General features: G+C 43.8%; 1 protein-coding gene across 7 annotated transcripts in view; it reads left to right on the top strand.

Annotated features, from left to right (window-relative positions):
• The window catches only part of LOC142578817 (uncharacterized), a 128,699-nt gene that overhangs the window by 32,032 nt on the left and 69,306 nt on the right, over positions 1 to 27,361 (top strand). For 6 of the 7 annotated variants that reach the window (XM_075688421.1, XM_075688418.1, XM_075688417.1 and 3 more), the window contains 4 exons: positions 7,886 to 7,990; positions 15,475 to 15,702; positions 18,823 to 18,936; positions 20,669 to 20,963. In XM_075688421.1, the coding sequence (XP_075544536.1) occupies positions 7,886 to 7,990; positions 15,475 to 15,702; positions 18,823 to 18,936; positions 20,669 to 20,963 (742 nt within the window). The remainder of the gene's footprint in view (positions 1 to 7,885; positions 7,991 to 15,474; positions 15,703 to 18,822; positions 18,937 to 20,668; positions 20,964 to 27,361) is intronic. The other variant, XM_075688420.1, reaches the window with a different exon arrangement.

Raw genomic sequence — 27,361 nt, 5'->3', positions numbered from 1 at the left:
TCCACCAGGTCCGTGCTGCGTAATGCTTCTTGTAGCCTGGCGGAGTCTTGATCCTTGTTTGCGTGGGTCCGACCACACGGCCAGAGCAAGTGATGTTTGTCTAGTGGGCTATGGCAATTTTCGCAATATGATGTTTTGTATAGGTCAGGCATGTAGTGATGTAGTCTGTTCTGCGTGGGGTACGTGTTTGTTTGAAGCATTCTGAACGTGAGGGCTTGAGGCCTGGTGAGCTTATTGTGAGGTGTGCTGTATATTATGCGGTCTAGATAAAAGTGCTTTGTGATCTCGTTATATGTGGAGGGAGGGTCCCGATTTACCTTCAGAAATAAACTTTGGTGAAATAAAACAACTCGGACCCCAAACCAAAGCTGACTAGTGAACAGCTGGTGTCATTTTCGGTTAATTTTCACTGCTCAGCACTGTCGGACGGCAAAGCTGGTGGTATAATTTAATCTTGGCTTGCTGGGAGTCATTTGATTACAAAATTTTGATGCTAGTGCGGCGTAATCATGAGCGGCATGCTTATTTCTCGAGCACGGCAGAAGGTGACAGCCACTCCTCTTTTCGCTACAACATACACGCATTAGTTCGCAAAAAGGTCTGTTAAAAATCACAACATTGCCAGAGTGCGAAAATTTAAACTGATTCTGAAAGTTCAGTGCCTGTACTGACTACTGGATGGCCTTAAGTGGATAAGAAACTGCTCCAGCATGTCGAAATCGGCGATAAAGAGCATAGATCACCGGTGATCAATTCGAATAGGGGTAGCAGTGAAAGAGTTAAAGGAACACTAAAAGCAAATATTAAGCCAAGCTAAAATGGTAGATTAGTGCTTGAGAATCTCTAAGGCATCAATATTATCACAAACAGAACCTTAATAAACAAAAAGGTTGAGGTAAACACAGGGCATGATTAGAGACTCCCCTGGGACATTCAAGTACTTCCCCGATGACGAAAGCATTCCTCACTTAAATTTTGTTACTAGTACACAACCACTCGTTGCGAAAAACATCGTTGTATTGTATTACAAGACGAAATAAAATGTTACTTGTCCAGTTTGATTTCATTTTTAGAAAGAACAACTCATTGAAATTATCCTTGACAACGATGTGGGCAGTCGAAAGGTTTCGTTTTCGCTCCACTCTGCACCGCCCTCGCTTTCACGTTTCAGTAGTTTCATTATCGCATAGTGCTGTGCTGGTTTTGCTGGCCCGTGAAACTCGCAGAAATTGCAAGTAGCAAAGAATTCAGCTTCCATGTGACGTCACGGGATGCCTGAACGGTCTAAGCCACTTGACCGAAAAGCAGCTGCAGTGACGAATCCAGCGAATCCACTGCTCTGTTATGGTGGCTAGAGCCCCACTATAACATTGATTTGGCTTGGTACTGCCATCTTTCGGGTGCTGTTTTGCTCACCGACGGCAGCAAAGGGTGGTGATGCCGTATGCAACGTCACCACTCTCTCGGTTGGGTGGCGGGAGATTTGAATTCCGAAAAAGGTATTCAAACCCTGAAGATGCAATTTTCTCATAAGCTAAGTCATTTCTTGGCACGAAACAAGCGTTGCGAGGTTTCTGTAATTGTGAGAGGCCAACAAACAACGACACGAAGGAAAACGCAGGGGAAATTACTTGTACTTACTAATTGAATGAAAGAAATGATAAATTAATGCCAATATATTCATTTATAATTTCTTTCATTCAATTAGTAAGTAAAAGTAATTTCCCCTCTGTTTTCCTTGGCGTCTTTGTTGGCTTCTCATAATATGAGTAATAAAAATTGGGCCTCTCGTTTAGCCCTCTTTCTTCTCGAGGTTTCTGTAATGGTATTTAAACAGTACACGTCGACTTAGTATCTGCCTTTAGTGTCCCTTTAAAGCACCCAGTATTAGCAATGGAGATCATTTGTGGTTATTAGGGGTGTATGAATATTCGAAATTTCGATTTGAATCTGTTAGTGTTTGATTTGATTCGAAAGACACTTCTACTATGCATACTATTCGAATCCCTGAAAATTGCTGTTGCCAGTTTTTTAAGTCAGGTTCACCACAGCACAATCATGTATTGCGGTGAAGCATGTAAAAAGTAAGAAGGGCCACTGTCACAAGGCCCCTGCTGGTGCTTATGGCCGCCCAACACTATCAGCTCAAGTACCCTCATCGTGCTGCCTTTTCATGCATCTGGACGACAGCAGCCACCAGGTGAAAACCCCTGTTTGTGCTACTAATTTGGCTGAGTGCCTAAAAACACGATTTCCGAACTACAAATTTGACTGTGTAGCAAGCTTGGCAATTTTTGTAGACTCTCTCTCTAAGGCAGGTGTGTGCCACCAGGATGCTTCAATGGCAAAATGTATTAAAAACCTGGCTTTAGAAGAAGCAAGAAAAATTTAAACGCCAAAGGACTCAGATATGCCCTCAGCAACTAAAGCTGCTGAAGAATATTCTTCCATGTCAGCACTGTGGAAAGACATTGATAAGCTGATAAACCAGCAGCACCTTTCACTGCCGCAAGCACAGGTTGAAAGATATGTGTATGATGAAATTTTGGGTCGAAAAGATGATCCATGTGAGTGGTGCTGTAAACATGGTGCCCACTGCTGGCTCGGCTTGCGAAGAGATACCTGCCGCTGCCAAACACTAGTGTGTCAAGTGAGCAGCTCTTTTCAGTTTCCCAAGGTATTGGTTATGCAGGACGATGTTTCTCCTCCATGAACATTCTGCATCATCCTTCCTTCATAACATTAAATAACTGCAGTTATGATACCATCTCAAGTAAAATTGTTGTACTAGAGAATTTGGTTGACCACAAAGCAAAATTTTTCTTTACATTACTTGTGCTATGAACTTGCATATTTTGTTTTACCTCTGTTAGGTGAAAAAAATAGTATTATTGCAAAACCAATAGTATTCTTATTTGAAAAGTATTAAAAATATATTTAAAAAATATTCAGTTCTATTCCCACTTGGTTTTCATTACTCGAAGTTCGCTTCAAAATTGAAAATTTGATATTTGCACACTCTTAGTGTTTACCTTCTGGCACATTCAATGGGTCGCTTTTGAGAGTTCTTGAGTTTTCTTGCGGTGCACTTTACATTCAGCTAGTCAAAGTGAAGCACTCAGAACACATTCACCTGGTTCATTCAGAGTGCCTCCGCTCCAGCTCTCACCTTTGAGCTTGGAGCGCTATCACAATACAACAGAATCCTGATCATGTGGCTTCTCTGATTGCTCTGAGAGTAGCTGAACATTCAGCTGGGAAAGGCCATTTCTGACTTAAATCTCAGGAGGGCTCCACATTGCTGCAAACTGAGTTGGACCACAGTTGCCACCATACGAAGGTGTATTGCTTATAAAGGAAATGAAATTGGAAGTGATGTGAGCTGAGCACACATTCTCCACAACATACAGTTCTCATTGAATTGAGTGATGGTGGCAGTTTCCACTTGCGCTGTCCTTTTCCAAGACATGCACATGTATGTGGGACCTAGCCTTGAATTTTGTCCAGTGATATTCAGTGGTGTTCAATTCTTTTTTTTTACTTCTGTGTATGTTGACTTTATGTGGAAATTACTTGACTAAATATTGAGCTTTTCAGTTCCTCTGATTTTTCGTGCAGACGTCTTGCCTTCATACACTTATCAGCTTATCCCCTGAACAAGCAAACCAACAAATGTTGCCTTTCATGTTCAGTGATGAAGCAGAAAGCATGCTCACATACTGTTACAAAAGAAAAATGATGAAGGGCTATGAGGTCAGAAGCACCAAACAAAAGCATATGGAAGTGCATTAATGGGGCTTTTTCTGCAGCATAGATGGAACAAGGCAGGCTTGCAAATTAAAGAAAAAGCTTTATTCATGTCTTCATGCTGCGTAGCACATATAGTATTATACGTACTTGAATGTAATGCAACCGCAATTGTAATGCGAGGGTCGACATTTCACATGAATGGAAAAAGAAACGGTACTTATATTTAAGGAACCGCAATTAAAAAAACGAGTTCTTTTCACTCACCATCATTGTCCAAGTAGGAGGCATAACTTTCCGGAGGCGATATTCTCAAGCATTCACTTTCAGAGGTAGTTCTATTTTCACAATATCTTGTGTGACTCACCACCGAATGCGTCCTCAACAAGTGTTTCTGGCATTGTACCAAGCTCCCTGTCTTCGCACAGTGGCAAGAGCTCTGTCAGCTGTATACTTCCAAGGGGTTCAGTGCCGGATCGAGCCTAGTCTCGTGAAAGCAAAACTATTTCCGAAATTGATTGTCTGAGAATCAAGTCATCTCCCGTGCCTTCGAGCTCATTTGAGATTAAGCACTTCTTAAAAGACCGCACAACTATTTCATTCGGGGGCAGTACCACACTACTACAAGGTCCACAGAGCCCTTCCGACCGGCCTTGCATTTAAAGAGGGCCTCCCACTGGCCCTGCATCCGCAAATTGTCTACTCATTGACGTCAAGCCACCGAGCTGTGGTACAGTTTCCCAGTTCCTCGGCCAGCAAAATTGTTTCTCTGTCGAAGCGTGCATCATACCGAACGCACTGCATTGCCATAACGTATCAAATGAATGAAGTCGAAGCGTGAAAGGCCACAGGGTACTGCAGCACCATAAGTGTAAACCCAGTCACAGGCACAGTGAAAATGGCGTCAATGTGAGCAAAAAATAAGTTTTGACTTCGTTAGCTTGTCTATAGATTAAATTGTGATGTAGTAGTACAGGCTGCCAAAGTAACACTAAAAACTGCAAAATTTAGAATATTTATTTTGATATGGTCAGTTTTGCTACTACTCAAATGTAACATGAGGGTCGAGTTCAAGTAGCGGAAATCATGAAGAAAACATCCATTACAATCAAGTGAATATGGTAGATAGAAGTGTGTGGGGTTCTCCTCCCGTACTCTTGGGACAAAGGGACGACAACACAGTAGTGCAAACAATCACAAGGGCATTTATTGCACCTTTCATAGATCAATGCCTGCTAGCCGAGTTGCTACCCACAAAACATGCCGATGGGCGCGCGACAAATCTAGAAGTCCGACTTACCGCGACCGCATATAGCGAGCGAATATGTTTGCCCCATGCTGGATCCCAATGCCTGGTCGTTCGCGTGTACGGTCACGCCAACGGTGGCCGCATTCCAAGGCGGCCACGCGAGACGGTCTCGCAGAAGCATGGGTCGGCGTGCGCGCGCGGGACGTCCTCGCTGTTATCCGATCCGCCGGGAAAGAGACAGCCCGTCCTCCCCTGCGCCCCCAAGTAACCCTGCCGTGAGGCGGCGTTAGCAATGCAACACTCGCGCCATCTCTCGCACTGCGCCCCAACCACATCGACCGCCGCGGGCATCACGCAGGCCGCGCGGCGAAGCCGGATTACAGGAGACGCGCCATGCGGGAAAAACATATCAGGGGACGCGTGAGAGTTGCGCATCCCCACAAGTGGCAGCATGGTGCCTTACAGTGGAGCTTTCTTGTGATGGATTTCAAGAAAACTGTGACCTTTTTTAGCTTGACCAGCATCTTATTTTATGTACAGTCGACTGATTATTTAACAGTACCACGCGAGCGTCGACTGGCCAAACGGTCAGCGCCTTCTAACAGCGCGAAGCGACAAGTTCAGCAAGAGTACCGCATGCACACCAAGTTCACCAGAAGTGCAAGTTTCATCTGCTAGGCTCTTTCCACCAGCATGACACAGCCCCTGAAACGATTAACTCAGTGCAAACTATCCGCCTTATTGGAGATAATGGCTTCCAGTGAACCTGGCGCGCATGTGCTAATCTTGCTGATCTCGTGGCTTCACACGGTTGGAAGGTGCTGACTGGCCGGCCAGTCCCCGCTCATGCAATACTATTAAAGGATCGGTTGACTGTACTTACACCTCTGTGACTTGCTCGGGGCATTGTAGCACCTATTTATGTGAATGTATGCTCTCAATAAATAAATAAATCAAGGAAGAAAGCAAGCAAGCAATCCAAAATGCTTATTTGTTCAAGTTGTTATACAGTTAACCCTCAATATAATGAGTCGGTAAAATCGGCCATTTGCTTTGTTATATTGAAATTTCCTTCTATTCAAATTCAATCTTTTATGCAAGTACAGTTGCCAATGGATTTTTCTTACATGAAAGGGGTCGCAAGATTTGCCGAATTATCGAGCAGTTGTAAAAGGCAAATTTGAATGGCAAAAAAAAAAACGAATTTGAGAGTTGGTGACGAAGGATGCCATGTCAACGATATCTTAACATCGGTGACGCTAGCTACGCTCTCACATCCACACCGTCCCTACGGCTGGTAGTGTCGCCCGCAGTGGGACGACGCTATTATGAAAGGCACTGGCAGCGGGGAGTGAATGCTTCATCGGCCTCTCGCTTCAATGTGTCTTCGAAACTCAAGATTATGTAATCTCCAGTACTGAACGCACGGCAAGACAGCACACATGATACCACGCCATTTCAGCACACCCACTCTTTGCACACGCAGCAGATTACTTCTAAAACAGGGCGTGCGGGCTGTGCACGCATTTAGCCACAAGCTATGCACAGCCACGGCCACGCTAGAAAAGGAGATGCCGACCGACATGTCCCCCACTTCCTTCCCCCCCTCCTCTTCGTCCCCTTGCATGCGCTTGAGTGTGTTGCGAGCTCGCTCCCCTTCCCTCCTTTCCCCTTGTTTGCAGCAAGACTGTGCCCATCACGGCACCAGCATTCTTCTCGGCTCACTTTGGCACGCTTTCATTCGCACCTAACGCATACAGCGTGCGGGGCGGTATTCCTTTGCGGCGGCAGTGAAATTTCGTTATATTGAACTCATGCATAAACACACTTTGTTATGTTGAGGTTCAATACACATGGTGTTTATGGACAAGAAGTTATAAAAAAGTAAATAATTGGTTATATTGAGAATTTCGTTATATTGAGATTTAAGTTCATATAAAGAAGCATGCAGAAAAACATTTTGTAGTGCAAGGCTGTAGAGTGTACCTCCTGTTTCATTACGCAAGAAAAAAAAAGGCTGATCAAGCCACTGTGATTACTGCAGGTGATATAGAAATGAATACTGCATTCAATGAAACAGCAATGGCTGGAATACCAAAACTACTAAACAGAATATGTAACACAGTAGTGACTGTTATTTTAGAGGCAAAAGATACTCAGCACTTCACATCATTTGATAGGTTATTCTAAAAAATTGGAGGACGCTTAAGCTTCGCCTTCAAGAGTGGAACGCGACAGCGTTCCCGTCGACCCGCGAAGGGGTGTAAGACAATGGGCTACGGCGCAGGGACTACGCGCCCCGCATCGGACGCGGTGAGCGTCGAGCAACGCAGCGTTCGGCGCGACAACGAAATGTGCGTCTGAGCAAGCGACGCACGCCTGAGCCTCCTTAGAAACAGCTCGTTTCTAAGGCAACACCGCGTTCACTAGAGGCGCTTTTGTACCGCTTTGAAGCATCGAACTCGTGGCTCAGTGGTAACGTCTCCGTCTCACACTCCGGAGACCCTGGTTCGATTCCCACCAGCCCATCTTGGAAGTTGCTTTTTATTTATGAAGTGCCTGCCGTGATTTATCGCTCACGGCCAACGCCGCGGACGCCGACACCGACGCCGACGACACCGGCTTTTCTGCGACACGAGCTCCTTAACGCTATCGCGTTAAAACGATAGATCATCTAATTTGCTGGCTTCTTTTTTAATAGTTAGTGCATACTGATGGTGAAATGTTATTACTTGGGGCAGAACTTGTGTCACTGGAATTGAATAAACTACTGCGCTGTTATAATGCACTTTTGTACTAATATGCACTCTCTAATACTATACACTATTGTTTATGCCTGTGAATGCCAGTATTAGTGCAATTTTTATTTATGCTATTTACTTAATGCAGGCAGGTGAGTGAGATGCGCAAGTCTTTACAACAGCTCAAGTCGGCAGTAAAAAATCTTGACCAAGGAGGTCCATCAGGTGCAATGGGCAATTCTTCGAGTGCCTTGTAAGTTGAGCCTGTGTGGCACATTTAAGCTTTCCCAGGAGCACAATTTACTTGGTGTTATCGGAAAACAAACCAAACCAATAACATATATATATATATATATATATATATATATATATCACATATATCATACATATATCCCCCCCCCCCCCCAATAAGGTTAGGCTAAAGATTGCCTGTGTGGTGCAGTCAGACGCACTATCAAAATTGCCCTCATAACATTACTCAACTGATAGTGTGTAACAAAATACGACACGGACATAAAAGAGAACGACGCAGCTCGCTTGGTGTGTCGTCCTCTTTTACGTCCGTGTCGTTTTTTGTTGCGCAATATAATTTGAGTAATGGATTACCAACTTGCCCGGAATGCTGCTCTCATTAACTTAGTAACATTCATATGCTTTATCGCGTAAGACGAACTTACTGTTGGCAAAGCGGACTTTAGGAAACCGGCTGCCATTGTGCAACACATAGTAGACTGTTGCCCATTTTCCTTGCTAAAAAATTGGCTGTGCATTAGATTTCTACCATGTTTAGGAGATTTAATGTCATTTTACATTATTTTTCTGCTTTGGACACATAGAAAGTGGACTCGTGGCTGATTTGGTGCTGTGTTAGAATTGGATAAATACGGTCAAATGAAGTAGGCAGTGTGTTTTAGTGTTTTTTCTGTACCTTATTTAATTCGACTCACCAGATAAATAATTTGATCATTTTCATCGGTCCCATCAGGGTCGAATTAATGGAAGTCGACTGTAGTAAGATAATAGTGTTTCTCATTGCAAGGCCATAATCATTGAATGATTCTACATTTGCTTTATGAAATCATCACATTGAAACACTCAGACAATGTATTTCAATCAGCCACAGTTTAGGGGAAAAGGCTGTTCTTTTGGTACAGGCAAAAATATAAGCCATTATATGTCCTAATAGCTCTCCTTCTTGTGGCTGGCTTAACGGAATCATGCACTTTAAGAGGGCCCTGAAACACTCTTTATCGAAGCTGAGAAATACATCTGGCATTAAAATAGATTATTTCACAAATAATTTGCTGCCAAAAGTGCTTCAATGCGTTCATCATAAGTGAAGCTATTGGTAAGCAAAGATCGCTGTTGATACCTTTCACGGTGCTCCCGCTCCTTCTTCAATGTCTTGCACTACTAAGGCTATGATGGAGCTGGGCTTGTCCACAATGCTCCGCCTACTGAAAGTCACCGCGGCGTCCAGTTCAATTTGATTTTGGATGTTCGCATGGACCTCACTACTTCTGGTTTTGGTGCCTATGATGCGCCAAACATTTACAGCGAGCAGATTCCTCGTGGCACCGCGCGGCGGTCAGAGTATCTACGATACATAGCAGATGCAGCTGCATGCAACTGGGGGCAACGTTTTCTATGTGCACGACAGGGCTGGAGTGCGCACTCATGCCCATTTGCTATGTAGTGGGGACTTTGTCCTGCACCAGCTTGGCCAATGGATAGTAGCCACATCCAGATTGTGCATTTGGAAGCACTGTCATAGCTCCTGGCATCGCTCACGTCGTGCTGAAGCTCGGACAAAAGAGACGCTGGGTGCTCAGCATAGAAGAAGAATTAGACATTGTTTGTGCTGTTGAACCTGACATGAAGAAGTCGGCGCTGGCACGCAACAGGGATCTACTGTTGACTACGGTGTGTGGCATTTGGAATGCGAAGCAGTTCCTCTGCAGCGCTGCTGCGACCGTGAAGAGATGTCGGCTACGAGGTTCGACTTTTCGCCATCATTGCCTCTGTTGTTGCCAAAGTGTTGCCTAGCGACAGTGATGAGGATGACACCGAAAGCGACAGCACAGGTAATTCAAGCCCGACAGTGGCAGAAGCTGCATGTTACGTCAACCTCGTGAATGCAATCGTCGTGATGAGAACAGCACCCCGCAATGAAAAAGGCACTCCGCGACGTCTGCAGCGCTACCGCGCCCATGCACAGAGGATATGCAACGCCAACGGGGAATCTGCCATGCGAGTGCTTGCCGAGAAGAGGGGGCTGGCTGAAAAGCTGGCTCACAGCTTCAGTAAGTTTGAGGTGACGGTCGTCGCTGTTAGGCTGCCATAGCATCAAACAAAAATAACACTTTTGTCATGCGAAGTGAATAAATACTGCATGTTTTTTTTTTCCCTTTCATCGCATTCTCTCTGAGTTCCATTTTTGACTGGTAGATGGGCGATCTCATGCTATTTCAGTTGAGCAGTACTACCATTTAGTACGTACTTTTTCCGAGCTCCGGCCAACTACGGTTTAACAAGGTTTCACTGGTAGCTGTATCTGCTACATAGTGTAGGCAGCGAAGCTGCTGTGGGCTACTACGATGAGCCTACTTGCTGAGTGTGCTGCGGCTTGCTGAGGACAACCACATGTTCTGTGTAGTCTCTGTGGGGGATGTGGCTCCAAGCATGTGGCAAGCCGGCCTGAGTGCCAACACCAAACTGAAACAGATCATCTGCTTCCCAAATTGCACACCTTTGAGGTGTGTTGCCATCATGGTCGAAGCTCATTACGTTAGGAATTCTTTCAACGAGAGTCCACAGTGTAGCATCCATCACTTACCCAATCTGGGTCCAGCTGACGTACTTGCATAAGCCCACATAAAGACGATCTCTTGTTTGACTCTCAGAAATGGTGTGATTGCCATAGAGAAGTGTGAAAAAAAGTGTGCTACTTGCCACTTGGTGCAAAAAGCAGAGCCACGCATAGCTGTCTGGTACACTGTAGCACAGCTAAGGGATGAGACAATGTGAAATCAATGATAACTTGATGGACAGCCTCAGAGTTTGGCACATTGTAAGCACCAGAATCAGGAGTATTGGTATCTACGTGAACATCCAAAATCAAGTTTGAACTGTACTCCACAGTAACATGCAGTAGGCAGAGCGTTGTGGGCACTCTCCTCCCCGCCATAGCGTTTGCAGTGCAAGGTACTGAAGAAGGGGCGGGAGCACCACGAAGGGGATGAAAAGCAATTTTTGATGGCCAATATCTCCACTTCTACTGAATACATTGAAGTAGTTCTTGCTGCAACAAATTTCTGAAATAGTCTATTTTAACGAATGCATTGGTCGGTTTTGAGCCCCTTTAATGCTTCCTTTCTGCAAGACTTTTTTTTTCTTTGCACAAAGGGTAAAGGCAACTGACATTCAGATGCCCCTCTGATGTAAAAATGTTATTATGCTGTTTTAACAAAGAGTGAATCATAGACCTAAAATATGGTTAAAAGGTTAACAAAAACGCGGGGCACTTCGCCGACCAAATAAAGATTTAAAAGAAAAGAAGACGTTTCGGCTCCCACACGGGAGCCTTGTTCACAGGTAAAATAAACAAAAGTGCTCGAGCAGCTCGCTTAAATAGTCTAGAACACGTGACGCAGGCAGCGCGCATACACTGACGGCAGATTGCCATCGCTCCTGTTCAGAGTGTGTGGCGTAGTCTGGATCATGAGGGACTCAAGATAAAGGCGTCAAGATAGCCCTTTTTCCCTGGCAGGATCCAGTGCCTTGGCTGGCATGCTCAGCCAAGGCACTGGATTTCACATTTTCTTTTTTGACGTCATAATTGTGCTGTTTAAGACGCCTTTCAAAGTCACCAGTTTCGCCAATGTACACGTAGTCGCAATCCGCGCATGGGACAACGTACACAACACCTGGGAATTTCTCTTTTGGTAATCTGTCCTTAACATTGACGAGCGATTGCCGTAGTTTCTGGTTTGGAATGTGTGCCACTTGAACATTGTATGAACGCAGAATACGGCTTAGAGCTTCACTCGTGGATGGGATATAGGGTATTCCGGCGCGCTTTTGACTAGAGGCAGCATGGGGTAACTGCGGACGTGCCATTTGTCGTTCGACAGCATTCAAGAAAGAGCACGGGTAACCACAGGCTGATAGTTCCCGCCGTACCACGCTTACGTCGGCTGCGTAGTCTTCTTGTCTCGTCCAGATGGACAAAGTCCGTGACGTTGTACTGGACAAAAACGACATCCTGGTCTCTTTTGACGTGAAATCGCTTTTTACTAGTGTGCCAACGGAACTGGCCGTGGATGTATGCAGTACCGCTCTGGAGTCGGATGCCACTCTACCCGAGAGATCGCCCATTGATGCACCGGACCTGGCTCGGCTGTTACAGTTCTGTTTAGCAAATACGTACTTTACGTTCCAAGAGTGTTTCTACAAACAGGTCCACGGAACGGCTATGGGAGCTTCTATATCGGTAACCGCCACTAACTTGACAATGGAAGCACTTGAAAGTCGAGCACTCGCTTCGTTCAGCCCTGCTCCGAAGGCGTTCTTTCGCTACGTGGACAACTGTTTTTGCATCATTCATAAAGAAGCCGTTCAGTCGTTCACTTCACACCTGAACAGCATGGAAGCAGCGATCCAGTTCACGGTAGAAGAGGAAGTCGACGGCAAGCTTCCGTTCCTTGATATGCTGATTGAAAGAAAGGGGCCTACTTTGTCGTTCGCAGTTTACAGAAAGCCAACTCACACAGGACGCTACTTGCATTTCGGCTCCTTGCAACCTGCTTCTCACAAAAGGGCAGTGGTTTCGACGCTTCTACGACGCGCGGGGAAAATCTGCACGAGACAAGAAGACTACGCAGCCGACGTAAGCGTGGTACGGCGGGAACTATCAGCCTGTGGTTACCCATGCTCTTTCTTGAATGCTGTCGAACGACAAATGGCACGTCCGCAGTTACCCCATGCTGCCTCTAGTCAAAAGCGCGCCGGAATACCCTATATCCCATCCACGAGTGAAGCTCTAAGCCGTATTCTGCGTTCATACAATGTTCAAGTGGCACACATTCCAAACCAGAAACTACGGCAATCGCTCGTCAATGTTAAGGACAGATTACCAAAAGAGAAATTCCCAGGTGTTGTGTACGTTGTCCCATGCGCGGATTGCGACTACGTGTACATTGGCGAAACTGGTGACTTTGAAAGGCGTCTTAAACAGCACAATTATGACGTCAAAAAAGAAAATGTGAAATCCAGTGCCTTGGCTGAGCATGCCACTTCAAGCGGCCACGCAATCGACTGGGGGAAGGCACGTGTCCTTGCCAGGGAAAAAGGGCTATCTCGACGCCTTTATCTTGAGTCCCTCATGATCCAGACTACGCCACACACTCTGAACAGGAGCGATGGCAATCTGCCGTCAGTGTATGCGCGCTGCCTGCGTCACGTGTTCTAGACTATTTAAGCGAGCTTCTCGAGCACTTTTGTTTATTTTATCTGTGAACAAGGCTCCCGTGTGGGAGCCGAAACGTCTTCTTTTCTTTTAAATCTTTATTTGGTCGGCGAAGTGCCCCGGGTTTTTGTTAACCTTTTAACCATGTTTCATCCCGACCAGACGGGCTTCCGTCAAACACTGAACTTCATAGACCTAAAATAAATAATTCTCAGAAGCAGTTTTCTTGGTAATGTTATATGAATTCAAATTGTTTCACTCAAGTTTCTAGAGCACAGTAAAATAGGATGCATATATTTTCAGCGTTCTTTATTCGCATTGGCATGCTCATTTTATACTTTGCCAAGGAAACACTGTTATCGCGGCCAAAGTACATATCACAGAGTATCTGCTCCACCGAGCAATTACATGGGACACACTTTGGCTGGTATTGCTGTACTCTTTATCGTCATTGCATAGCAAGCAGTGTAACTCACTGGCATTCGATGACAGTACACTGAAAACACCGAAATTAATATAACACTGTTCCAGTGTTAATGACACAATACAGTGAACTCTCATTAAGACGAACTCGGTTAAGCTGAATTCTCGCATGTAACAAACAACATGGAAAGTTTGTTTGGTTTTCCATAGACTCAGCACAAAGAAAAATCCGCTTAAGATGAACCACCTCAGACGTGCTCTTCGGTTAAGACGAACATTCGGAGTGACCGGCACCGCTACCGATCGTACCAGCTAGGGTGCCTCGATGCGCTGCGCCCAGGGGCGCGCACATCGCCAGTGGGCACAGGCGAAAACAAGAGGAGGAAACAAAAAGAGACATGGACGTTTCACTTCGTGAACGCGGGTGACGCACAAGCGTATGAGCGCTATAGGACACACAAAGCTGTCAGCCCTCACTGTGCCTGGACTGTCCACATCGCAGGTCATATTCAAGACAGGGCTCGCGCGGCCGTGAAATACACAGCAGCCGCTGGAGTAGAACACCTCTTTCATTCGCTTACTAACTAAATTGACAAGCATGATGTCGGCGTGCACAGGCAAACATCAACACATCACACTCAATGACTGCAGACGCTCGCTGTCAAAACGCTGCCATAAGGAATCACGGCAGGAGCAGCGACGAGCACACAGCACACGCAAAGCTACAATCCACCGGCCCACCTAAACTGTGCCCCCAAAGCAGATTGCTTTGAAGATAAAGCCCGTGCTCAGCCAAAGTACGTCATCCCCCTCCCTTCCCTCCCGGTACCATGCGCAAGATAGAAGACAGCGCGCTTCCCCACCCCCATTTCCTCCTTTGAGCACTCTGAACCGCCATCGTTGGCTCACCGTCGCACACTTTCACTCACGCACACACAGCATATGGCACACGAGAACGCTGTTATCTTGAGACGAATGCGGTACCTCCGTATCACAAGCAAAACCTGTAACAACTACCAGAAAAAGTCAAACCAGCGCGCCTCCGTCTATCTTCCTTCTCTGCAATGCTTCGCCTCGTTTCTCCTTCCCCACTTCGCTCAACACCATCTAGACTTTCCTCTAGGCCGCATTGCTTTGCTACATGTTCAGTGTACTACTTCATACTTGCACTAGCTCAGAGCCTGCACCGATGACCTTTGAGGCGGCAGATGCTTGCTTGAACTTTGTAGCGAACTTTTTCCATCAGCACGAAGGCACTGAAGGATTTTTAAGGTCATTAGGTGAAATGAAATCGTTTGTGGCTGCTTGCGATTTGCACAGAAGCGTCAAACATCCATCACGGACTGGATGAAGCCAAGCAAGAGTACCACTGGAAGACAGTTAATATTAAGTTTGGCTAAATAAATGCCTTTTATGGCATTTTTTCCTGTTGTAAGTCGCTTTCATTTACCGTTTTTAAGCAAGATATTTGGATGCACTTAGTCATGTTACCAGTTATTCTTCTGATAAGATTAACTTCTGATAAGACGAACAAATTTTCATGATCCTTTCGAGTTCGTCTTAAAGGGAGTCTACTGTAGTAGAAAAGGTTCACAAAGAGACAAGACAGGGTACAGAGTTCTAATGTGCATTTTTTAAGTTCACATCATTAGTGTAGTTGCTGCTTTTAGGTGTGGTAACAATATAGGTTATGCATGTTTCGACAAAGTTTGTTGCATGTGATTTGCACTGAAAAGCTTGCGGCTGTTTAGTTGAAACTTTAACCCTAGTGATGTTTGCTATAATTAAGGTCAATCAAGTGATGCTTCACTGTATTAATTGTTTTCCTGCCCCTTGTTTGTGCTCAGGCCAGAGGTTCAGTCAAAGTCAAGGGGAAGTGCCACATACAAGAAGGATAACTTGCAAGGGGACTTCCCTGCACGGCGACACTACGAAGCAGAGGGAAGAGCCAACGAGGAGCCCGATGTTGGAGCTGGAGCAGCAGCCACTGCCACGGTCAATGTGCAACAAGCTGCTGACCCGCTAAGTTCAACTCAGGCAAGAGCTAGTGGAGACGTCCTCGCCGAGAAAGTCAGGTAGTTTGACATTGCACTATCCATTTGTTGTCAGAGTCATTGGTGAAAAAAAATAATGTGAGTGGCCAGCGGCTGGAGAGGTACAGCACACGGCTCTATTTGCCACAAACATACCAACAACAATAGCATTGAGCTGTTTTAGTACTTCAGGCATACAGATGATTCAGTGAGCAGTTATTGCTTTCAATAAATTTCTTTTTGGCTCGCAGACATATGCAGGTAAATTGACATCTGTCTGTGAATCAATCTACATGATAAGTTGCAGCACCACATGCTATGATGTCACTGTTCTGGTCTTTTATCACCTGTGCCAATGTTTTTTATTGGTAATTGTACCACTAATATATGGATTATTCAAAATTTGCATGTTTAAATGCACTTGTTAGAATTCAACATTGGTGTTGTGCTGCATCAGATGTGCTATTATTTTATTAAAATGTCGACAAGCTGTGTGCCTTGCTGTTGCTGATGTAAGCAAGACTATGTGGCAAAGTCAGATTGACTAGTCTGGTCTTTTGTGTGTATAGATATTAATAAAAGAAAAGATGGAAAAGTAGGTAACATGCAGTTAGCATGCTACCCAGCCTATTGCAAGGTGATGGAATGAATATGTAGACATCTGTAGCCATTGCTACACCCTTCTTTGTAGTTTCCCTATGTTTCCATACATTCCAAACTCCAATAGTGTGCAGTCAAACCTATGCATAACAAATGTGATAGCTTTGTGAAGAGTTGTGTCACTAGTTCATTATATGTACACAAGCCCTGCAAAAAAATTAACAACACTCTAGCATCAGCAGCTACAATTTAAAGCTGCTTTGGTTTGAAAGTCACCCGCCGTGGTTGCTCAGTGGCTATGGTGTTGGGCTGCTGAGCACAAGGTCGCGGGATCGAATCCCGGTCACGGCGGCCGCATTTCGATGGGGGCGAAATGCGAAATGCGAAAACACCAGTATACTTAGATTTAGGTGCACGTTAAAGATCCCCAGGTAGCCGAAATTTCCGGAGTCCTCCACTACGGCGTGCCTCATAATCAGAAAGTGGTTTTGGCACGTTAAATGCCCTAATTTTTTTTTTGGTTTGAAAGTCGGATTTTCAGTACAGTGAAACATCGTTAAACTGTAGTTGGCTGGAGCTCAGAAAAAGGTCGTACTAAACGGTAGTACTACTTAACCGAAATAGCATGAGATCGCCCACTTACCAGTCAAAAACGGAACTCTGAGAGTGCGATGAAAGGGCAAAAAAGTGCAGTATTTACTCACTTCACGTGACAAAATTCAGTTATTTTTGTTTGATGCCGAGGAGGCCTAGCAACGACGACAGAGGCCTCAAACTTGCTGAAGTTGCAAGCCAGCTTTTCAGCTGGCCCCTTCTTCTCGGCAAATACTCGCATGGCAGATTCCTCGTTGGCGTTGCATATTCTCTGTGGACGGGTGCAGTAGCGCTGCAGAAGTCGCAGGGCACGTTTTTTATTGCTGGGTGCTGTTCCCGTCACAACGACTGCATTCATGAGGCTGACGTAACATGCAGCTCTTGCCACTGTCAGGCCTGAATCACCTGTGCTGTCATTTTCCGTGCCATCCTCATTACTGTCATTAGGCGGCACTTCGGCAACCACAGAGGCGGCGTTGGCAAAAAGTCGAACTTCTTAGCCGACATCTTTTCGCAGTCACTGCAGCATTGCCGAGCAACTTCTTTGCATTCCAAATGCCACACACCGTAGTCAACGGTAGATCTCTGTTGTGTGCCGGCGCCAACTTCTTTATGCCACTTTCAATAGCATGAATAATGCCCAATTTTTCTTCTATGCTGATCAACCGGTGTTTTTTATACAAGCTTCGGCATGACGCGAGTCCCAGCTTGCATGACGCCGGTCTCTGGCACGGCACTGAAATGACATTGATGTTGATGTGGCTTCACGCACAAATGCACAGGGCGCTCGGAGGTCGTTATTCTGATCTCTGAGGTTTGTTATTCTGCAGGGCTGCTAGCTAGCATTCACACCACACTATGGCAGCACGAATGGAGCTGCCCTCGTATGCGCAATGGCGATGGAGCAAATGCAAACAAGTTGAAGAGCCCAACGGGGATTCGGCTCTTTGATGTATCATGAAGTACTTCATGCAAACCAAGGGAGTGCCACGGAAACAGAGTTTACCAGCGCTGCATGCACTGTTCACCAACTACTGAATGCAAAATGATGACCTGTAAAGAGAAGAATGGACAACTGTGAAAAAGGGGAGGAGGGAGCTTCAACATGCAAGGGTGGGGAGAGGGTAGGGTTCCCTAGGAGATAAAAAAAATTTTGAATGGTGGAGAACTTTGCCTTGAGAGGTGGCTTCACAGCAGCATGATGCTGAGGAGAGGGTGGGTTTCCCTTGGAAAAACGAAATTTAAGTGGCGGTGAACCTCGCCTTGAAATGTTTTCTCACGGCAGCGAGGCATGCACTGCCATGAAGCCACACCCCAAGGTGAAATTCGCATATAACCTGCATCCTGACTTTATTGTTAAAACTTTTTCAATTTTGGGGGCGGGCTATCCATGCTGAGTTACGGTATTTTGTGTGTAACATTGACCTAAAAATGAAATCTGGCATCTTAGCTCTTTCAAAAGGGTTACGATCATGTGCCATTTCAAAACTATGAGTGCAGCTGCTGCCATTTCTTTTCTTCAGGAGGAGGCTTTGATATATATTGTGGTATCAGTGGGACTTGCATGGATTCTGCACATGAGAGTGGCGTGTTCTAGTTGGCTGGACATGCAAACTGCCTACTATCGCATGCTGCCATTTTGCAAATGTCTTGCTGTTGCAGCTGTGAATCAGCCACGTGAGGCTGAGTGCACCATGAGCTGGGAATTTACATTTTCCATGTTGCTTCAGCTTAAAATGTATGAATGTTGAAACATTGTGACCATTATTGCAACCACTGCAGCCCATTATCAGCAGTCGTTGACTACGTAAACAAAATGTTGACAAATCGTGACGTTCTTGATGAGGCCATAGTAACTGGTGACCCTTTGCACCTTGCTGCTCCTGGAGGTTTTCCTGGAAAGCGAACCAGGTTTAAAGTGTTCGTTTTAAGCATTATATCATGCTTTGTTTTGTTGCTGGCCCACAGACAGCTCCAGACAACACGCAGTCAGCTGCAGTACCTACAGTCCCTAGTTGCTTCATTCCAAGATGGCAGTGCTGATCCTGCAGCTAGTGCACCAAGGAGTGGTGTGTCATCGAGGTGAGGGGCATTGTTGTGTCAGCTACAGCACAGCCCATCTCATTCCTGCTTGCTTGTATAACAAAAGATAACCAGTGGTTCATTATGTCCTGCCAAACGAGATTACAGCAAGTATCATTTTTATCAGTAAAATGCGTCATTGAACAAAGTTTTCACAATGTCGGTTAGGCATGAAACGACAAATTTGATTGCCGACTCTCGACAAAGCAGCACTAGTTAGGCCTAGCAGAATGAGCAGTGCTGCCAGTGGGGTGGCTGGTGACATGTTGTCACGGGATGCTCACCGTCAAGTGTGTTGATATAGAGAGAAACTTATAAGGAGGACACGTTAGAATGCAAGCGAACGCGTTGGCAGGCAAATTATGCGAGAAAGAAAGCACTACAACAACAGAGACCCCTTACAAAAGAAGAGTTGAAATGTAAACAAGTGTGTGATCGAGCAACTTATGTGATTTAAAAAGCAGTACAATAACACAGTGCACTTATGGTGCTGGAGTTTACTGGGCAGATCGTCATAGTGTGTGTGGTATTCTTGGGGGCTGCTTATCTCTTAAAATACAGCAGTCTTGGTTTCAAGGGTAAAGTAGCGTATTTACTTGCGTAATGATCGCACTCGCGTAATGATCGCACCCCTGAATTTTGTCATCAAAATTCGCTCTTTTTCTTCTTTCCCATGTAATGATCTCAGCCCGAGCTTGCTGCAGCGATATGTCGTGTTCCAAATCTAGCTAATGATGGTCGCGCTTACCATCTGTCGAATGCTATCGAATGCTACGCGAACGACTCTTCAAGACATACCAAGCGGTATGCACTCACCAAACATACTTAAGTTGATGCCCCATTTCCTTACTTTCATCAATTTCCACACTTCCATGAAAAAAGAGCTACAACCAAATTTGCCTTGGCTTTATTATTCGTAGGCTTTATAATGGTTGGTCAACAACAACAACAACAAAAAAGGCACCTTTCGATTCTTCTTGTCTGCACTCGTGGGCACGAAACAAATTGCGAGTGGCAACGATAGTAGCCACGTTTACACTGATATGTTAGAAGTGTACCCTATTCATATGCCAACACTTGTAACATAGCTATTTGCCCATGTGCTTTGAAACGTGCCATATTAGGATATATTAGGAATGCCGCAGTTTTCGCAGCATGACCGCCATGTGTTTCTAGTCACTGGCAGCTAAAAGCGCCCATCTCTGTTTCTGTCTCATCAGAGTGGACATGGCTACATTATTGCCACAAACTTGCCTATAGTAACAATATTATTCATTACTGATATGGAACAAACTGTTTCAATGTGTGTAATGTACTTACGAGAAGAAAAAAAAAACATGATCGGTGCATTCGGCTTACTCTGCTGGCCGCCATTTTTTTTTGTGATGTCCCGAACTGTTACAGTGGCAGCTGCCTGTTTGTTGACCTGTTGTTGTCATCCCGTAGCAAATGCGGGATGAAAAAAATTTTTTTTCTTTTCACGGGAAATTTAATCAGTGTAATGGTTGCACCCCTTAATTTTCGTCAATTTTTCTTACAAAAAAGTGCGATCATCATGCGAGTAAATACGGTATAAGCGTCTTAAGTAATGATTCCAAAGAATGCTATGCACTATACGATAGTTCCCAGTGGGGAGTTCTATCCCAATTTTTTAATTCTTTTCTGTAAACAGCTGAGCGATGAAGATATATACAGCTGTTCCATCAGTGACGTGTTGCATTATCACATGTAGTGGAGAGACAGACCTGCGAAAGGAGCAGCAGAAGCAGCGGCACAACCTAGAGCAGCTGCAGGAACAGCGAATGCGTCTGTCCTTGCTGAGGCAACAGCTTGCATCCAGCCAGTCACCACTGGCAAAGAACCAGCTCCGCATTGCACCCGAAGGGCCCCAACACTTGCTGCCTCCTGCAGCGAGTCCCAGAGGGACCTTGGCAGATGCCAATGCGGCCCTCTCCCCAACCAAGAAGGAGAATGTGACCTTGCCCAAGAATCTCTATGATAGCACCAAGACCAGCAATCGTTTGCATGTGAGTGACAAGTGGCTTGACCACACTTCCCCAAAGCAGGGATCTCATACCTCTCACAGGCGGTGTTGTGTATGAAGGTGAGCATTGTCTGGGAGAGTGGTGGCACAGTGTGTATCATGTAGGCACATGGAGCAGCGTTAAAAGTCTGAAGGGACCATTTTTTTATTTGCACAAATCTAGTCATTGCGCAATACCGCATGTTTAGGCACTAAAGGATGCTGTTTTAGGCACGTATAAAAGACACTAGTAATAGGCCTCTAATACTGTCTTTTAGGCATGTGTAGGCTCAATAAGAGCTTTCACTCTGCATCTGAAGATAAATTGTAATTTTATAATGAACTAAGCCCACTAAACCCTTGTTTTGTGGAATTTATTTTATTTTCTTGATAAGATAGAGTGAGGAAAGTTACAAGAGTTTCAGGATTTAATTGAAATCTTGTGTGATTAGACACCATAAAAAAAGTTGTTGAAAGCAGTCACAAACATGCACTATCCCAATATTTTTGGGTTTTATAGTGTGTGTTTTTTTTGCTGAGTACAGGGAAATCATGATAATTTGAAATTTCTTAATTTGAATAGACGAATAATTTAAACTGCTCAGTTGATCCCTGCAAAGTACTATCTATGTGAATAGAGAAAGACTCCCATAAATTCATATTCTAGAAACGAAACAATGGTTATTTCAAGCAAAATTTCTAGCACGGGCTTGGTCATCTTGATGACATCATCGTGCGCTCACCTACACCTCCTGCCCCCTCCCTCCTCTTCCCTGCACATGCTGGATCATGTTGTCTAACACTGGGCACGCAGGAGGATGATGCACATCAAGCCACCGTCCTTGACTTACTCTCGTACGTTTTCCCTCACACTCACAATAAACGGTGTGAGAGGGGCGATCTTATTGAATTTGGACTTTATACAAAATCTAGGCTCCTTCTGGCACATGTCTTCGTACACTGATGGAGGAAAGAAACTTTTTCTATACAGGCTGGGACAGTTTTGGTTTTGCATTCTGCACTGCACAATTGATAGGGCGCTATATTCAGTAGGGCTTTCCTTAGTTCAAACTTCGATTTATTCAAGGAAATTTCCAGTGCCCTTGAAGTTCGAATTAATCAGATTCTGCTGTATTAGTTTGTATACAGAAAAGGAAAGCTCGATATCCACCAGAGTCAGCGACACATACTTGTGATTCGGAACGTTTGATGATCCAATGCCCTAGGGAAACGCAGAATTTTCATCGGTTAGAAGCTTTGACAGTTCTTTCAGTATCAGAAATGGTGAATTTTTGTCCAATACAAGTTTTGGACAAACTCTATCGCTGCCATTGGGGAAGCTAGCGAAACTTTCCTGAATGTCCTAAACGCGTCCCACATTCCAGATCAGAGTTGCTTCCAAGCATTCGAGTTTCTTGATGATGTCAACTGAAAACGTTAAGTGAGCGCAGAGGTATGCAAAGACACCGTCAAGTATATTTTGATTTTATTTATTTTCAAATGCCTTACAAGGCCCCTACATAGGGCATTGAGTAAGGGGGGCATAGAATCAAGTAATCACATATAATCTCGTGACAGTATGAAGGTGGAGAAAGAAACAACACCAGCCAAGTGCACACCCTAGAAATTATAGAAACATATTAGCTGCATACAACTGTGTATGAGTACAATAAAAAAGAACTCGATAAGTTTATAACAAATGTATTACAGTGCATGGAAAAAGTAAAAGTAGGAAAAATAGAACCAGACAGTGAGTATGACAACAATGATTAACAAGGTTTAAGCGAGTTGAGTGAGTGCCTGAATTTTTCACGGTCAGTTTCCACAACTATGTTATCGGGGAGGCTGTTCCAGAGACGAATGGCACGTGGAATTCCAGACGAGTTAAATGATTGTTTTACCATATAGATGCGCGTGAAGCTAAGATGATTATATAATCTGTGCGACGTGTGCAATTAAGTTTTGTAGGTGTAGGGAGCATTTGTTAGTGTGGTGGGCGTACTTAGGAAATAATGACAGGAGGGCAATGTCGCGACGATTACTTAGCAGCTGAAGTGAAAGGCGAAGCTTTATTTGAGTTACGCTGGAATGGTAGTTATAATACTGGAAAATGAAACGTGCGGCTCTATTTTGGATAGATTCCAGCATGTTAATTAAGTAATTTTCATGGGGAGACCAGACCAGAACGGCAAACTCAAGTTGTAGGCAGACGAATGTTTGAAATGCCAGTTTTCGGATAAGTGTAGGTGAGTTTCAAAGGTTGCATCACAAGTAACCCTGTGATTGAGAAGCACTGGCACAGACGATGGCAATGTGAGAAGTGCAGGAGAGGTTTGCTGAAAGATTTACGCCGAGATATTTTAATGATGAGGTCCAAGGTAATGGCACATTTTTTGATACAGTAGGAATAGTCCGACTTAGTGCATTTGCAGCTGAAGGACATCACTCTACATTTCGATAAATTTAGAGTCATTAGCCAGGTGTCATACCAATTAGTAATTTGGTTGAGATCATTTTGGAGGATCAGGTGGTCATCAGAGTTGTTAATAGGACGATAGACAATGCAGTCATCAGTGAAAATGTACATGTGTGATGATAAGTTATTGGGTATGTCATTAATGCATATCAGAAAGAGTAAAGGACCAAGTACACTTCCTTGTGTTACACTGGAAGAAACATCTGAAAGGGGCGAGGAGAAGCTGTTAGCGGAAGTAAACTGCCTGTTAGAAAAAAAAATTTTGAAGCTAGAATAAAGTTAGCGAATCAAGTTTTAATGATGATAACTTCAGAAACAGACAACAATGGGCTATGTGGTCAAAAGCTTTTGAAAAATCCAGAAAGATGCTGTCAGTTGTAGGTTTGAGTCCATGTTAAAATGTAAATCTGTCGTAAATTCAAGCAGTTGCGTTTCACACGACATACCTTTCCTGAAACCATGTTGATTATGAAAAAAGAAGTTGTTCGATCGTAGATGATGGTAAACATGAGATGCAATAATATGTTGCATCATTTTACAGGATTTGCACGTCAGCAATATCGGTCGGTAGCTTTCAGCATAGTTTTTGTCAACTTCTTTGAAGATAGGTATGACTTTGGCAGTTTTCCAATATTGGGGAATCTAGCCTGTCATTAAAGATTGATGAAAAATATGGAATAAAAACCTACTAGATACTGAGACTGCATTTTTTAGTAATTTATTGTTAATATTGTCAATACGTTCTGAAGACTAAACTTTCCAGTTATTAATAAGCTGAACAATACCATCAATAGTATTGTCAATAGGTTCCATGTACTGGCAATCTAGGTCTGCAACAACGAGCAATTAGCGATACTTTCTTTCATGAATACAGATGACAAGAATTTATTGAAAACTTGTGTGCACTCACTGTTAGGAATAGGAATATTGTTTTCATTGAGTAATGAGGTGTCATTAGTAAGGCGTTCAGGAGATAAAATTTGCCAGAACTTTCTAGAATCAGATATGAGTGGTGGAGGAAGGTATTGGGAAAAATATTTATTTTTGGCTAAACTGAGAGTGGAGCAGTAGGAATTTAAACAGTTAGGATACCTTTCCCAAGCTAACATTGTGCCATATCATCATGGTGCCATATCATCACATAGTACAGTTTGAGCCCTTCTGAAAGCTATGCTCTTGTCTGCTGCAAAGCAGTTAATAATAGCCTTTGCACAGGCAGAGTGTTTGTGGCAATAACTGGCTGCCTTCCCCAGCAGGTGATAAAATTACAAAAACAAAATAAGGCTTGAACAAAGCACGGAAGAATGCATTTTTAGGCTCTGGAAATCCAGTATAGGCACAAACATCGAAATAGGCAGTGATAAGCACTATAAATGTACCACTAACATGTTTCTAGACCCATATTTGATGTTTGTCTTAAGTAGGCACCGTAAGGACTATGGAAGCAAAATAGAGATTTGCCTAAAGTTCTGGTCTCTAGACGTTACCTCACCCCTTATGACCACCCTCATCTCTTCTCATGTCTATTTGTGTGTGTGGTCGTTTGCTTCGCTCTAAACCTATTGCAAGCAAACTTACCTTACTTGCATGCTCATTTGACACCTGGCTACAATGTGCTATTAAGGTCTAGACCATTTGCTTATCTGCCACTGTGTCCTCTGGCATCTGAGTGAAGAGAAGGAGGGGAGAATGGAATGTTGACGAATGTCCCACTGGCCTTGCGTTTCATAATATTGGCTTATAGGAAAGGATGAAATGGCCAAGAGTCTGGACAGCAGTGGCTTGGTAGATTCTGAGTATTGGTAAACTGCAGGGATCAAGTTATTATTATTATTATTATTATTATTATTATTATTATTATTATTATTATTATTATTATTATTATTATTATCATTAAGGTCACTCATATTTTATGCAGAGAGTACAGAATTTACTCCAGGGATACTGCAACGTTCTGAAAGGCTGCATACTTAGATTTCACATTGTGTAAGTCATTCTGCTGCTGCTGATTTCAGCTATATTCCTCTGCAGACTGCACTGTGCAATTCCTTGTTCTACCGCAAAAGTACTATGGAAAGTTTGTCTAAACAAAAAGACAGGATGACTGAAAAGAGCCTAAACGTTGAAACTGTGACACCAGGTACCCTCCTCTCCATGCATGGCATGAACTCTTTGAAAAAGCTTTATCTGGGTCCAGACTTCCATTTCACTTTCAAGTGCAATGGAAATGTAGAATTTCTCTGATTTGTTGCAGTATTGTTGTACATATGAACAAATACGAAATAAGTAGCATTATAAGACGCCCCAAATTTAACAGCTGTCTGGCAGACATCCCAATAAAAAATAAATAGTCTTTGATTGTAACATGTAGCAGTCAGTTGCTTAGAGAAATTGTACATAATTTTAAACAATTTATTAATACGATGGTAAACCTTCAACCAAGTCAACTGAAATTCAATGTGGTTAAATAAAAATCTCATGTTTTGTTGAGCATTGTTACCAGAGTTATGAATTCTAACATTCATACACCTTATGAAGTTTATTGTAAATTGGATGCTGTAAAATTTAAATACAGGAAGTTTACAGATCTATTTGTTGAGGTGTTTAGAGAAGAGAAAATTGACACACCAAGCTGTCACTTTAAATTTATTACATAGATCAACAGAATTAAAGGTTGATCTGTGAAAGGAAAGTTGTCAAACTATTTGAAGTTTCCACCAAGTTTATTTAGTAGTACATGTGGATATCCCTTTTAGCTCTTTGTTACAGTCAGCTGGATGAACTTTTTTTTTCTTTTATTGTTTAGGTGAGTTTATCAAAAGTCCTGTCTTTGAAGGGCGGTGTATACTTTGTTTGGCTTCTTACAGTCAACTTCCGTAATTCTTTCCTGACGGGACCGACGAAATTAATCAAATTATACGGTAAGTTGAATTAAACAAGACGCAGAAAAGCACCAGAACATAGCACTGATTCATTTGGCTGTCTTTTCTCGATTCTAATATGCCCCTGAATCAAACGCACATTCACTTTATATGTGTCCAAAGTGGAAAATGAACATAGAAATGCCATTACAGCATCTAAACAAAATGGAAATTTTATATGCACCCAATTTCCTAGCAAAAGAAAAAATGGGCAAGGGTGTAATATGTGTTGCACAACAGTGACCGCATTCCTTAAGTCTGTTTCGCCGCAATACGTCTTTGCCATGCGGTAAAAAATATTGCCACACCAGTACTCCATGAAGAAGAGGACAACGCGAGTAGCCATGAGCGTTTTGTCAAGGCGCAGTGGAGAAGAAGAAGTCGCAGTTGCACTCGGTATTAAAAAGGTGACCTGCTGCCGTGCCTCCTGAATAGCGCTCTATGACCCCTGTTTCTGACGTGACAATATGATTGCCATGAACATGGTTTGGTATCGTCTCTGATGGCACTGCACAGGCAATTTTCAGCCCAATTTTCCTGCAGTAAGAATAAATAAAGACAAGGGTGCATGTTAGAATCAAGTAAATACTGTAATCACTAAGCAAACATAGTGAGTTACGGTTATTGCTTGAAAATCTTCATAGGGCAGGCCAGAAATAGGTGTTTTCAACAGTAGATGATTGTTCAGTGCATTCACTGTCCTCTAAGCTCCGCCGAGACAGATGGTCGCATTGAAGGGGTGGCATTTGGTGTCACCATAGGGGCCATGCAGGTGCGTGCTGACTGGTCAAGTTCGAATTATCTGGCGAAGGCCAGTTTTAGGATTGAAGTTATGAAAGTTCGGGCCCATAGAAATACACTGGCATCAAGCAGGACCTTCGGCCAGGATCAAATTAAATGAAAAATTGGAATTAACCAGTGTCAAATTAACAAAAGTCTGCTGTAGTTAAATCAAAATTGACAAATTCTTTTAAGTCGAAACACTGTTTTAAGCTGTACATTACC

This window comes from Dermacentor variabilis, chromosome 4, assembly GCF_050947875.1.
Source record: "Dermacentor variabilis isolate Ectoservices chromosome 4, ASM5094787v1, whole genome shotgun sequence".
In the NCBI taxonomy this organism is placed as follows: domain Eukaryota; kingdom Metazoa; phylum Arthropoda; class Arachnida; order Ixodida; family Ixodidae; genus Dermacentor; species Dermacentor variabilis.
The sequence above is the reverse complement of the archived record's forward strand: the minus strand, read 5'-3'. Positions and strand labels throughout refer to the sequence as shown.